This window comes from Narcine bancroftii, chromosome 6 (assembly GCF_036971445.1).
Source record: "Narcine bancroftii isolate sNarBan1 chromosome 6, sNarBan1.hap1, whole genome shotgun sequence".
NCBI lineage: Eukaryota > Metazoa > Chordata > Chondrichthyes > Torpediniformes > Narcinidae > Narcine > Narcine bancroftii.
Window position 1 is genome coordinate 168,630,839 of NC_091474.1, and position 15,341 is coordinate 168,646,179.

Sequence of the window (15,341 nt, forward strand, 5' to 3'; positions counted from 1 at the left end):
AAAGGTTGAAAACCACTGGACTAGCAATCACATGCTCTCCTGTAATAGGTCAACGTAACTGGATAGTTCATACAGCAGAGTCACAGCACATGGTTCAACAAATTTGCCAGATAGCCAGTGTAGTGCTTATAACAGTTCTCCAGCTGATCAACCTAGGTCCACTATATGGCAGTGTGCACACCAAGGAGGACCATGGGCAAATTTTTGCTCCATAGAGATGCATTGCTACCTGCTGTCAATTCTGCTTTCAATTGGAGGTAGAAATGCTCAACGGGACTGTTAGTCTGTGCATGGTAAGCTGTGGTCTGAATGTGGGTGGTGCCAAAGAGATGAGTGAGATCTCAGAACAGTGCCGACTTGGTCTGAGATGCTTGGTCCATGGTGATGATGCCTGGGACACCGAAAGCCAGAATCCAACAGTTAATGAAGGCTCAAGCAGCAAAGATATTAGTGACAGGAATGGCCTCCTGCCATCTGATAGCTCAGTCCTCATACGTGACTAAATAAGTGTACCCACCTGATGATGGGAGCAGACCAACCAAGTCCAGGTGGACATGATCAATATGAGAATTTAGAACAGGAAAATCTCCAAATCTGGATTTCGTGTGTTTGGAGACTTTAGAACACTGACATGGCAAGCAAGTCCTAGCCCATAATCCATCATCCTACTTAATGTGAGGCCAGGTATACCATTCTGTAATCAGCCTGACTGATGCTCTCCTACCTGGATGAAACAGGTTATGGAGGACACTGAAAACCTCCTGCCTCATTACCATGGGTACAAAGAGCCTGGGTCTGAGGGAATGTCGCAAGATGGTGTTTCACCTGAGTCACCTAGGTATGTCTTTCAAGTTGAAACCTATGTTGATCCAGTGGTACCGGATGATATTGGGATCAGTGTGCTGTGTGTGAGCCATGGCAGAGAAATAGATGGTAGTCATCATATGTAAGGCCTCTATGCCTCACCTGGATAGGGTGTCGGCCACCTCATTTGCCTTCCCATGATTATGCTCTATGTCAGAGGAAAACTGTAGGATGAAATCAAAGTGATAAATAGTGGTGTGCACTTGATATATACGTAAGTCGTTGGTGGTCTGTATTAATGGTAAAAGAGCAACCTTACACCAAAAAAATGGAAGTGCTTCACTGTGAGGTAGATGGCTAAGAGTTCTCGTATGAACTTATTGCATCTTGTCTGGGCAGGTGACAGCTTGGCTGAAGAGAATGCCAGAGGCTCCAACCTCCCACCGACTCTTGCGTTAACATAGCTCCCATGGCACTGATGGAGGCATCCATAGTGAGAGAGAGCAAAGAATTGGGCATCTGGTGAACAAGGATCATGGCATTCACAACTGAAGTCTTCACATTGTTGAAAGCGCAAACTGTATCTTCATCCAAACACAATGGACTTTTAGAAGCTGATTTATCTGACCCTTTGAGTTGGTCAGTAAGGGGTAAGAGAGACACTCCACAATAGGTAACAAACGGCAGTAGACATTCATCATCTCTAGAAAACGCCGTAAATGACTGAACATAATGGGAGTAGGAAATTCTCAGTTTTCCCATTCCTTTGTTTCTTCTGGCAAGATGCCATCTTTAATAACTTTATGTACTAAAAATGTAATCTCAGCAGCACCAAAAATGCATTAAATTGGATTGATTACAATGCCAAACTCATCAAGTTTCTGGAACAGTGTCATAAAATGGTCTGTGTTTTCCTCCTCATTGGCGCTTGCCACAAGAATATCATCAGTGTAAGTATAAACAAAACTGAGGCTGGGAGGACATGGTCCATAAACCGCTGGAACATTTGAGCTGCTTTCCGCAGACCAAATGACATTTGAGGAATCTCGAATGTGCCGAAAGGAGTAATCACATCTTAGCAATATTTGCAGGTTCCACCAGAATCTGATAAAAGCCACCTATTAGCCTGAATATGATTGGGATTGTCTGATCTCAGAAGCTAAACAGGCTCAGAACGGGTCAGTACTTGGATGGGAGACTGCCTAGGAAAACCAGGTGCTGTAAGTTTCTCAGAGGGGCACTGGACAAAGTGGCGACACTCCGTCTCCCTTACGGTAGACAAAAGTTGAAGAATTTCATGTATGCTACATTCTAAATGTAGTATTTTGTGACAATAATAGAACCTTTACCTAAACCAGGTCTATTTTTGCGAATATCAATTTGCCGTGAAGGTTCCCTGAGAAATTCTGTGAATATGAAATGGTGTATCAATCGAGGATGGTGGCATTATTCAGTGCATGGTAATCACCACGTGGCTGCCAATCCCCTGGAGACTTCTTTGGGACCATATGCAGCGGCAATGCCCAGCAGCTATCAGATCTATAAACTACTGTCACCTCCTGCATATTATCAAACTAAACTTTTTCAATCTTAAGACTATCTGGGAGTAGCATACATGCATGTGCTGGACCATGGGTCTCTTTGTGCTGGATTACTGCGTGTCTGATGTCCTTGTGTTGATGTGACAGGGTTATCAGGCGATGGAAATGCTTAAGCAACCCTTGGAATGGGCAGGAGCTGGGTTGGAGACTGATCAGGTGGGTGTCGAGCCTTGAGGGACAACAAATCAGCTTACTTGCATACAAGTGCGCAGTCCACTACACAGCGATTCTTCAAATCCACCAGGAGGGAAAACTGTGACAGAAAATCCTCTCCCACAATGGAATTCATTACATCCGTGACTGTGAAAACCCACAGAAACAGCTTGCTGAGATTGAACTCAAGCGTGAGCAACCTCTGGCTGTAAGTCTGAATATTAGGATGTGGTGAACAGAAACATGACATGTTAGGGTGTCTATGCTCTTGAGGAGTTGGAGGGGTTGCCAAAATTTCTGCACTGGAATCAACAAGAAATTACCAGAAAGACTGTGTTTGAGGAAAAGACAGTGGCTGAAATGCCCATGGGCTGCAGTTGCCTCTACTTCCGAGCCCCGTCATTTCACGGGCGCAGTTTGCAGAAGTCTCAAGGTGGCTGACACAAGCAGTGCCAAATTTCTGGTGCTTCCAACAAATATACTGTCTGTCGCTTCAGCTGTATCCCCAACCTGCACTATTCCAATTAGGCTGGAAACAGGGATAATTCGTTGGGTGGTTAAAGCCAGGACTTACACACATTTGCAGTTCAAATTGCACACTGAGCGATACTACTTGCTTTTCCCACTCAGTTTTCTCCTGCTGACTGGGGGGCAGCTGCAAATGACTCTAACTACACTGCAGAAGTCATGTCCATATGAAGGTTGGCATGTCTTGCTAATTCGTCGCGAGTGGTCACCCAAAAGACACCTATTAGGTGTCCTTGAACTCGAGGAGGCAAACAGCGGAAGAATCACTGTTTCCATACTTGCCTTTCAATAGGCTCTTCTCCAGCCAGCCTGCGCCATCTTCTCAGCATCTGTGACAGCTTCCAGTCACCAATGCCAAGGTTGTCGCTGCCTAGCAGTTCCCCAGTGCGAGATTCCTGGGATGGCTGTATTCGCTCCAAATTAGCTGTTTTAGATTTCAGGTTTCATATTTATTGTCAGAGTACATACATGGCATCTCATATAACCCCGAGATTCTTTTTCAAGGATGTCTTATGAAAAGTTGTCTGCTGGATTAACTAGAACGTCTTCCACTTTGCAAGCAACCTGCTCTGGGAGGCCCAACATAAGCAAACCGAATTTGTCTTCTGACTTGTTACATTTCGTGAGGAGAAACATGCCTCAAGGATCAAAAATAATGCCATGCCCTCACATTATTTATAAAAAAGAGGGGGAACTTCAAGTTTGACCTTTTTTTTTCACACTATGAACCATATTAACCAAAATACACACAAACATTTCCTTCTTGAATATACACAGTGTCATTTTCTCTCCTTTTCCCCCCTCCCTTCCCTCCCTCCTTCCCACACCCTTCCAAACCCATTAAGCATTCAACATATACAAGACAATAAACCCATTAAACAATGTCATCACACAATGAAAATAAACAAGAAAATTGTGTCATCTACTTTTACACACTGGGTCAGTTCATTTCGTCTTCTTCTCATTCTATCATTTTAGGGGGTGGAGGTCCGTGGTAGGCCCTCTCTGTTGTGTTCCATGTACAGTTCCCAAATTTGTTCAAATAATGTGACTTTATTTCTTAAATTATATGTTAATTTTTCCAATGGAATACATTTTCGACTGTGGCTGTGATGATTTGATCCTCATGCCTTTCCAGTTTCACTTAGAAGGTGCTGTGAACCAATAGGGTCACCACTTGTGACTGCGAGATATACATCACGCAAACAATTAAAAGCACACACTCACTCATTCTTCAGCACAAAATGGTGTTGATATTTTATTATTCCAGCAACAATCTTCTTCCCAGAAATCACTCTAGCCACCTACTCCTGCCTTTCCCATTTGCTCTTAACCCACAGGCGACCGTGGAGCACCTTACCCTCCTCCTTCTGAGCCCTGTGCATGCGCGTGAGCCACCACTCTGTTCTAACCCCCCCCCCCCCCCCCCATTCCAGCCTATGCATGCGCGTTACATCTCTCCTGTGTCACCCAGATGTGTCACCATCGGGGACCAGCTGTACGCAAGGCCCAAGTAAGTATGCAACTGCAACAGTCTCTCCAGCAAGTTTGTGCATTGCACTAGACCCCAGCATCTGCACACTTCTTGTTTATCTGTACTTTCAGGAGGTCACAAAGTGCCCTGTCCATGCCATTATTGAATCTTCCCTCAACACCATGAAAACAATAATCTGATTGTTTTCACAGAGCCGCTTTGATCCCAAATTGAATGCCATGCTTCCTGTGATTACACTCTAAAGAACTTCACTGGCCCTGTGTGGTGATCTGAGGCCAAGAAAACCCCAATACAAGTTCATCAGTTTTTTGTGTAATCTCTTGAATAACATTCCAGAGTTTGAAAAAAAAATAAATGTGGTCAAAGGCTTACCTATTTTTAGAAGTCATTCCATTTAGTTCTAGATTGAAACTCCCATCTGCAGATAAAAGGGTTAATACAAATATGTTCATGACCCTTAGGCAAGGAAAGTGGCTACAGCCAGTCCCATCTTTGTGGGCTCTCAACTCTTTGAGGGAGATCAAGAGGGCCTCTCGTTCCAGGGCTCCTCGAGAAACAGATCATCTGCAGCTATGGCTTTTTGCTTGCATCGGTTTGTGAAATAAATTCCCTGAAACATGTAAAAGCAATTAGTACCTGGTAGTTTGTTCAGCTGATTGTCTGTCTCAGATAGATCAGAAGGGCTGCACAAGATTTGCAATTGTTTGGTCCAATTTGATTTTGTCACAAGCAGCCTTGCATTGCAGGCAGAAACCTGTTATTACGTATTTGATAGAGAGCAGGCTTGTTAAAGTCTGTCATATGGCATAGTCTTGCAGTTAGACCACACTGTGAGAGCGCCAGTGACCCAGTTTCGAATTTGGCGGCGTCTGTAAGGAGTTTGTTCATCCAAAGTCCATGTGGATTTCTTCCAGTGCTCTGGTTTCCTCCAACATCCAAAAAATGTACAAGGATTGTAGATTAATTGGTCACATGGTGTATTTTGGAGGCACAGGCTCGGTAGCTGGAAGTGCCTGTTACCGTACTATATCTCTAAATTAAAATGAAGCTCTTAGATTTATAAGGGCAAGCTTTCTGTCTTTCTTAAGCCCCTGCAGGATGAGGATATATATTTTAAGATGAGTAAGACATGTTAATTCCGTTCATGCTAAAGCTGGTGTACGGGCAGTCCCAAGTTGAAGCAAGTTATCTTCACTGAAATAATGCGACAAATTTTATGGTGAGTGACAGGGGATTTGGGGCAGTATGGTTGGTTAGTGCAACGCTGTGGAAGCGCCAGCGATTGGGACCGGGGTTCGAATCTTGCGCTGTCTGTAAGGAGTTCGTACGTTTCCCCAAGTCTCCGTGGGTTTTCCCCGGGGACTCTGGTTTCCTTCGACCATTCAAAAACATACCAGGGGTGTGGGTCAAACAGGTGTAGTTGGGCGGCACAGGCTCATGGGCTGAAATGGAGTGTTACCGTGCTGTATGTCTAAATTTTTTTAAATGTTGTTTCTTTTTGTAAGGGGTCATCAGAAAGTAGATCTCCTTCACAAACTTTGAAAGGTGAAAAGAAAGTACATTTCAGAAAGGATTCTTATTTGTTAGAATTTGACAACAAGCAGATAAAGGTGGATGTTCAAGGAACTCTCCTCAAGTTTCCCCCCCCTCACAAAATCCTCCATTAAAGCCATTATAATTATATTCAGCATGGGTGACATTCGTGAGAAGAGAAGAGAGGGATTGGAGAATGTTTGTGCACTATTCTTAAGGTTTCTTCCTACTTTACCCTGAAGTGGAGATTCCAGATGAAAATGGAAGCAACAAGCGACTCCCGAGAGCTGTGGCAGGGCCTAAATTTCGTAACCTGTTACAAAACCAAATCCGGTAATATAGCAGATGGCAAAGCGTTTCTCCCAGAGGAACTCAGCGCCTTCTACGCCTGATTTGAAAACAGTAACAGTGAAGAACCACCCCTTTGCATTCCCCCCCCCCCCCAACGTCCCCAATGATCCCATCCTGTCTATATCTGAGAATGACGTGCATACTGCCTTCAGGAGAGTGAATCGGACGTAACCATCCAGCCCAGACGGAGTACCTTGCTGAGTATTAAAAATCTTCGCTGACCAACTTATCAAGGTATTCATGGATATCAACAATATCTCACTCCATCTAGACATGGTACCCACATGTTTCAAACAGACGTTAATTCATTCCAGTGCCCAAGAAGTGTGTAATAACCTACCTTAATGACAATCGACCAGTAGTACTTACATTAACAATGATGAAGTTTTGAAAGGCTAGTCATGAAGAACATCAGCTCCTGTCTGAGCGGTTACATGGATACATTCCAGATGGCCCATTATAGTAATAGGTCTATGGTGGATGCCATCTCGCTGGCTCTACACAAAGCCCTGGAACACCTGGACAGTAAAGATGCATTCATCAGGATGCTCTTTATTAACTAAAGTTTGGCATTTAACACCATCATCCTCTCTCAGCGAATTCCAAGACCTGGGATTTAACACTCTACTGTGTAATTGGATCATGGATATCCTCACCTCAAGACCACAATCAGTAAAGATTGGTAAAAACATCTCCTTCACAATCTCCATCAGTACCGGAGCACTACAGGGCTGTGTTCTTAGCCCCCTGCTCTACTCACTTTACACCTGCGACTGTGTGACTCATTATGGCAATAACACCATCTACATATTTGCAGATGATACCATGGTAGTGGGTTGCATAAAGGAAGGGATGAGTCAGCGTACAGGATGGAGATTGAAAACTTGCTGAATGGTGCACCAACAACAACTTTGCATTCAATGTTGCCAAAACTCAGAAGCTGATTGTTGACTTCAGAAAAGGAATGCCAGAGGTATAAAATCCAGTGATCATTGGAGATCATAGGTGGAGAGGGTGAACAAATTTAAATTCTTGGGAGTCACTATCCCGGAGGATCTTTCTTGGATCCAACACACCAATGGCATCATGAAGAAAGCACGACAGTGCCTCTACTTCCTCAGGAGTTTGTGGAGGTTTAGTAGTATGACCCCCAGAAGTCTGGAAGGCTGGCGGCAAAACTCTGCATGCCAAACTGCATGAGTTTTTCAAGCTTTGTTGGGACCAAGGTAAACTGCCTCAGGATCTTCGTGATGCCACCATCATCACCCTGTACAAAGACAAAGGCGAGAAATCAGACTGCTCAAACTACAGGGGAATCACGTTGCTCTCCATTGCAGGCAAAATCTTCGCTAGGATTCTACTAAATAGAATAATACCTAGTGTCGCTGAGAATATTCTCCCAGAATCACAGTGCGGCTTTCGCGCAAACAGAGGAACCACTGACATGGTCTTTGCCCTCAGACAGCTCCAAGAAAAGTGCAGAGAACAAAACAAAGGACTCTACATCACCTTTGTTGACCTCACCAAAGCCTTCGACACCGTGAGCAGGAAAGGGCTTTGGCAAATACTAGAGCGCATCGGATGTCCCCCAAAGTTCCTCAACATGATTATCCAACTGCACGAAAACCAACAAGGTCGGGTCAGATACAGCAATGAGCTCTCTGAACCCTTCTCCATTAACAATGGCGTGAAGCAAGGCTGTGTTCTCGCACCAACCCTCTTTTCAATCTTCTTCAGCATGATGCTGAACCAAGCCATGAAAGACCCCAACAATGAAGACGCTGTTTACATCTGGTACCGCACGGATGGCAGTCTCTTCAATCTGAGGCGCCTGCAAGCTCACACCAAGACACAAGAGAAACTTGTCCGTGAACTACTCTTTGCAGATGATGCCGCTTTAGTTGCCCATTCAGAGCCAGCTCTTCAGCGCTTGACGTCCTGCTTTGCGGAAACTGCCAAAATGTTTGGCCTGGAAGTCAGCCTGAAGAAAACTGAGGTCCTCCATCAGCCAGCTCCCCACCATGACTACCAGCCCCCCCACATCTCCATCGGGCACACAAAACTCAAAACGGTCAACCAGTTTACCTATCTCGGCTGCACCATTTCATCAGATGCAAGGATCGACAATGAGATAGACAACAGACTCGCCAAGGCAAATAGCGCCTTTGGAAGACTACACAAAAGAGTCTGGAAAAACAACCAACTGAAAAACCTCACAAAGATAAGCGTATACAGAGCCGTTGTCATACCCACACTCCTGTTCGGCTCCGAATCATGGGTCCTCTACCGGCACCACCTACGGCTCCTAGAACGCTTCCACCAGCGTTGTCTCCGCTCCATCCTCAACATCCATTGGAGCGCTCACACCCCTAACGTCGAGGTACTCGAGATGGCAGAGGTCGACAGCATCGAGTCCACGCTGCTGAAGATCCAGCTGCGCTGGATGGGTCACGTCTCCAGAATGGAGGACCATCGCCTTCCCAAGATCGTATTATATGGCGAGCTCTCCACTGGCCACCGTGACAGAGGTGCACCAAAGAAAAGGTACAAGGACTGCCTAAAGAAATCTCTTGGTGCCTGCCACATTGACCACCGCCAGTGGGCTGATAACGCCTCAAACCGTGCATCTTGGCGCCTCACAGTTTGGCGGGCAGCAGCCTCCTTTGAAGAAGACCGCAGAGCCCACCTCACTGACAAAAGGCAAAGGAGGAAAAACCCAACACCCAACCCCAACCAACCAATTTTCCCTTGCAACCGCTGCAATCGTGTCTGCCTGTCCCGCATCGGACTGGTCAGCCACAAACGAGCCTGCAGCTGACGTGGACTTTTTACCCCCTCCATAAATCTTCGTCCGCGAAGCCAAGCCAAAGAAAGAAAAGTATGACAACAGAAACTCGGAAAAATTTCTACAGAGGTGTGGTGGAAAGTGTGCTGACAGGCTGCATCCTGGTCTGGTATGGAAACACCAATACTCTTGAGTGTATAGCCCTCCAAAAGGTAGAGGACACAGCCCAGGACATCACAGGCAAAACCCTCCCCACTATTGAGTGCATCTACAGGGAATGCTGCCATTGGAGAGCAGTAGCAATCATCAAAGACCCTCACCACCCAGCACATGCTCTGTTCTCATTGCTGCCATCAGGCAAAAGGTATAGGTGCCGCAAAACTCACACCACCAGGTACAGAAATAGCTGCTACCCCTCCACCATCAGACTCCTTAATGACAAACTCAATCAGAGACGCATTAAAGAACTCTTATTTGTGCACTTTATTAATTTTCTTTTTGTTCTCTCTGTATTGCAGTCAGTTTGTTTACATTTATTATCTGTTTACAGTTCTTTGATTGTTTTCCAACTAGTGGTAATCTTCCATGCCTGCAGGAAAAAGGAATGTCGGGGTTATATGTGATGTCATATATGTGCTCTGACAATAAATCTGAAATCTCAAAATTGCAAATGCTATAAAAATTTAAAAAAATATTGATCCCCAAGTCTTTTTCATTTTCTCAGTAGTGCCAGGATCCTGAAGCAATTTTGCAGAAATCCTGGACCCTATTCTTCTGCCATCAAATTGTTGGACTGCTCCATTGAATTAAACTCCTATCCTCTGTGGGGTCAATCATCATTGTTTAGCTTCTCTGAAGTAGCAAAATGTCAATCTCTGCACCTTGTGTTCAGCAGTTCTTTAAGTTCCATCTCTTTAGTGGACTTTGGATGAAAGTGGTAGGTGGAGATCTCATCCCACTGCATCTGTCCCATCTCGAAAGTATCTGCAGAATATTTTTGGTTGATTTCCAATTACAATTGGTATATCATGAGACAATTAGAGTATTAATTGTTTTTTAATAGAGTCTGAGAGAAAAAAAACACATAAACAGGCCCTTCAGCCCATCAAATCCATGACAGCTATCAAAAACCCATTTTCTATTACCAGTAATCCTTCCCCAACTAAATTTATTCTCCCCACATTCACATTAACTTTCTCCTCACTCCTACAAGATTTCACCCTTCATTACAACTAGAAAATAAACATTAAATGCTTGTAAACTGCACTCCCATACATGGTTAAAGTTTATCATACAAAACAATTGTTTTTGACCGAACAGAGAGCTGAGAGACCAGTTATTATATACTCATAAAATTAATTGCAATGGTTACATGAGAATCTAGTGTAACAATGTAGAAACAGGTCATTTCCCTCTGCAAGGTCAGCTTGTCACCTGGGCACAGAAAGTGATGGTTCTCAGAAGGCATGCACAATTAATTATTCTGTTCTGGCATGCAGTCAATTTTCAGGAGGCCAACATTTGGGCTCTAGAAATTTCAGAATGACTTCAACAAAATGATTTTCCTCTTATCCGTTTCAGCTGTCATAGCACTGTTCTGCAGACAGTACGACATCATTAAAGACAATGACTCCAACAACAACAAGGAAAAGGCCAAGCCCTCATCAGAGCACAGCACCCCTGAACGTCCAACAGCTGGATTGCTGCGCAACAAGGTGAGCAGGGCAATAGCTGGTGGAAAAGCAGTAGGGAAACACCAGTTAGGTCACATATTTGCTGCTATTTTAAAGACCAAAATTCAAAGTTGCTGGGATCATGCTTTGACATTTTCTTGGCTTTGTCTATACTTAAATTGTATCAATGATAATATCAAAGAAGTAACATGAAACAACATAATGAAGTTGGCACTTGACAGAAGATTCTGAAAAAAAATCATAAACAGATCTAAATTTGATAAAACAATCAGGTGGATTTGAGGGGAGGACATTGCACTAATAGGCAAGGAAAAAAGAGGCAACAATGTTGATTCAATGTCAAAAACAAGAGGATGGGTTTAAGGTAAGGGGAAAGAAGGCATCTGAGGAAGACATTTTTCACCCAGAGGGTGGTTGGATTCTTGAAGGCACCAGTGGCGTATCTAAGGTATGGCGGGTATGTCATGTGCCCTGGGCACCACTTGGAATGGGGCACCACTCAGCAAAAAGCTGCAACTCTTTTGACCCTAAAAGGTTTGAAAAGGCACATTTACTTACATCTCCTTCTTGGAATGATCTTTCAGAACATGAGATGAGTGTTCAATTGATGACATTAGGAACACTGGAGCAGTGTGTGGCCCGGTTGCTGGGAGCGCCGCTGCATCCCTCAAAGTATTAATAATAGTGACGTGATGTTCCAAGACACATCTTCTTAACAGCTCATCCAGCCTGGTGCCAAGGGGCATTTCACATGACCGCACCCGTCCACCCACGAAGGGGTGCAACTGGCTTGATTAAGGGCTCCGGCCCGGAACGTTGGTCACCCTTTACTCCCTCCACAAGACGCTGCATGACCTGCTGACTTTGTGCACGGCACTACAATCCCAGTGCCTGCAGACTTCCATGAGTAAAAACTTCCCAGTCTGCTGCAGCGCTAGCAAGGTGGAAACACATCGGCAGCAAGGAAAGAAGTTTGTTCCAAATAAACCAGCCTCTCTTGGGTTATTACAGTCAAAGGTATGAATGACATTTTTTTTTAATTGAATGACTTCCTAAGTAGTTTCAATTCTCCTCGAAATGTCTTGGGACCCCCTCACCATCCTGAAAGTTTCTGCCTGGATTGATAGAAGGACCCTATGATGAATAATCAATTCAGGTAGGGTCCAATTGCAGTATCCCCCCAAATGCTGTCTTTTTTTTTTCATTTGCAAAGATACTCATCCATGACTAATCTTTCACTTTCTTCGAAAAACAAAATTCTGCCCAGCCAATATCTCACATCATACTGCACAAAGTAGGGAGCAGTGGGAAACCTTGTCAGGGAAACACGACCATTGTAGTGGTTAATGTGGGACCTTGGCAATAACCCTCTTCCCTACCTCCAGTAACAGATCAGGCAGGAATTGTGTAAAAAAAAATTGCTTTGTGATTAAAAGAAAAGCAAAAAGCTTAATAGTTGCGATTCCCCAGTGCTGCATAGATAGCGAGAGAGAGAGCAGACTGAAGTGAGAAGTGTAACATAGCAAAGCCAGCTCAGGCTAGCCAAGTGGATTGTGTAAACTCAGTGAAAGCAAGAAAGGTGCAGTTATAGTTTTCATGTAGTGCCATAATTTGTTAATTAAAAGATTAACAAGCTTGAATTGTATTTTTGAGCTGATATTATGGTAAAATTATCTACAAGATGGGTGTAAGATGTTTGGACAGGGGCACAATTTCCCTTCTTCCCATAGGCACTATTTTCCATGGATATGCCCCTGGAAGGCACTGCCAGAGGGAGGGTATTGGAGATCTGCAAGTATCTGGACAAGCACTTGAAGTGCCAACTCACACAAGGCCAAGGAGCATAAATACCTTGAAACTGAGTTTACTTCACTATCTCCAAAATGATCTCTCACTTAAACTTAACCACTTGCCTGTCTACAGTCTGTAAGATTAGGTCCAGTACTGCCCCTTCTTTTGTAGCACTATACACATACTAGATGAAAAGGCTTTCCTGTGCATTCTTTAGATGTTCCACCCTCTCTAAGCCTTTTCCACTAGAGCAATTATCGTTAATTGGTAAGTTGGTCTCCTTCTACATCTGTTTACTCTGTAATTTAATTTTCATATGTGCTCCTTTATTTCCTGATTGCTATTTGACCTTTAGGATATCACCATAAAAATTATGTCCCCCTTTTATTCCTAAGGTCTACAAGCTACATGGTTGAATTTGAACAGCCGTCTGCAATATCCTCCCTCATTACTGCATTAATTGATTCCTGAAAAAATATTGCAATCCCAATTCCTCTTATAAATCAGAAGGTTCTGTACCTTGGAATGTTGAATTAACAGCTCTGTTCTTCTTTCAGGCATGCCTCTGTGTGGGAGGAATTTTTTCTCTCACAGAGAAAAAATGTCATATTTTCCTATGCTTATCAACATTCTAAGTTCATCTGCCTTGTAGCAAACTCCTATCATTAATGGATGCCATTTTAGCCTTGCAGTCCTCCCACATGCACTATCACCTCTGTGTCTAGACTGACTTGGGGTTCCTTCTATATTTTATTGCATCCCTTCCCTAAATCTATCATTATTCTATGACCCACTCCATTGCTAAGTTACTTTAAACCCCTTCCATCCTCCCTGCAAGAATGATGGATCCATTCAACGTCAGGTCCAACCTGTTCAGATTCCACAGGTCCTAGCTTGTCCAGAACTGTTGCCAGTGATCCAGAACTCAACGGATCATCTCCCACACCATCCCTTTGGCCACACATTCATATGATCTTAATTCCTATTTCTATGTTCAATAGTATGTGGCAGGGAAGTAATCCAGAGATTACACTCTTGCTTTTAACCTGCACCTAGCTCCCTAAAATGTATGTGACATGACCTCACCCCTCTTTTTACCTATGTCAACAATAAAATTGTAGGCACACACTCTTGCGGTTTAACCTACTTTAGAATGCTCCGCAATTGCGAAGACACAGAAGGCTATAGATCACGTGCTGGAAAATGAAATTAGTTTAGATAGTTTCTGAATGGTTAGTGATGCACCATCAATAATCACAAAAGACTGAAGTTGTGAAACTGATGGGCTTTTATTAACTATAGACTGGAACAGCCATCAACCTCATTAACTGATTATAGTGCGCGTCTAAGAACCAAAGACTTGTTGATCCAAACCAAGGCTTTTATTAACTAAAAGACTGGAGCGTATCACAAGTAGGGTCGACCAGTCCAGAATGACCTGGTCGGGCTAGGAGCAATCCTTTAAGACCTGCCAGTAGGTATGGCTACACTCTCAGCCAATCACAGTCATCCTACACTACTATCTGTACATATACACATTGGTGATAGAATCTATACCATCACACTGATCAAGGCAGAGTGGAATGGGATGCATTTAAGGGCTATGGGTAGAATCAGTCTCGGGAGGCGTGTCCAGCCGGCAGCAACCAATCATAGCATAACTGTAGTTTACCACAGTTAGCATGAACATGGAGGCCTGAATGGCCTGTTTTGTGTTATGTGGCTATAATTCCAAAGTATTTTACTGACTCAACATAATTTTGTAAACTGCTGTAAGGTCATCCCTCTGAGCCTACACAGCCTACTAGACCTTTACACTTATAATGACACAGGAAGAGGCCAAATAGCCTATTGGGTCAATGCCTATAGTTCCCAAGCGAGCAATCCCAATATGTCCACTCCACTTCTTTCCCTCTATCTCTGCCATCTATTCTCATTCATATGTTTATCATCTCTCCTTTTCATTTTTTGTAACCATTAACCTAAACTAAGGGATTATTTACAGCGAGCAGTTCACCTTTGCCACATCTTTGGGATATGATAGGAATTCTTACCATTTGAAGGCAGTCCTTGATGTCATGAAAGGAATGTGCAAACACCACATAGACAGAACCAGTGGTCAGGGTTGAATCCAGGTCACTAAGTTGTGAGTCTCCAGCATTATCTGTTGGTCACTAGCTCACCCCAGGAAGAGTTTGAGGTGGGGAAAATTCATGAAAAGAGAACAATGCATAAATAAGCCCTTCTGGTAGTAGAATCCCCATCTCAAGTATATTCTCCCTTCTTGCTCTGTTTGCAAGCAGACAGGGGAATCAGCTCATTATATAATGAGAAGTCTGCATGGACACCATCCAAGGTAGGGACCAAATTTAAGTCCCTGGCATGATGAGGTACCATCTTCAACCAGTGCACCACTGTGCTACCCTGTCATTTATGATGTTATCTAATGGTGCTTCCATATCCTACTTGTACACTGAAACTAGAACTGTGAACAATGTGCAGAACAATGCAAGTTATTGCATTATTTTTCTACTATGTGGGACTTTAATAATCAAGGCAAATTTTTGCACGCACTGTACCTAAATTTCAATGTAATTTCACCCATG

The 15,341-nt window shown here is 43.7% G+C and overlaps 1 protein-coding gene across 2 annotated transcripts in view; it reads left to right on the top strand.

The window, feature by feature from the left end:
• The window catches only part of LOC138736718 (fibronectin type III domain-containing protein 4-like), a 227,824-nt gene that overhangs the window by 207,264 nt on the left and 5,219 nt on the right, over positions 1 to 15,341 (top strand). The window contains exon 5 of one of the 2 annotated variants that reach the window (XM_069886681.1): positions 10,832 to 10,965. In XM_069886681.1, coding sequence (XP_069742782.1) covers positions 10,832 to 10,965 — 134 coding nt within the window. Of the gene's footprint in view, positions 1 to 1,203; positions 1,446 to 10,831; positions 10,966 to 15,341 lie in introns of those variants that run through there. The other variant, XM_069886683.1, reaches the window with a different exon arrangement.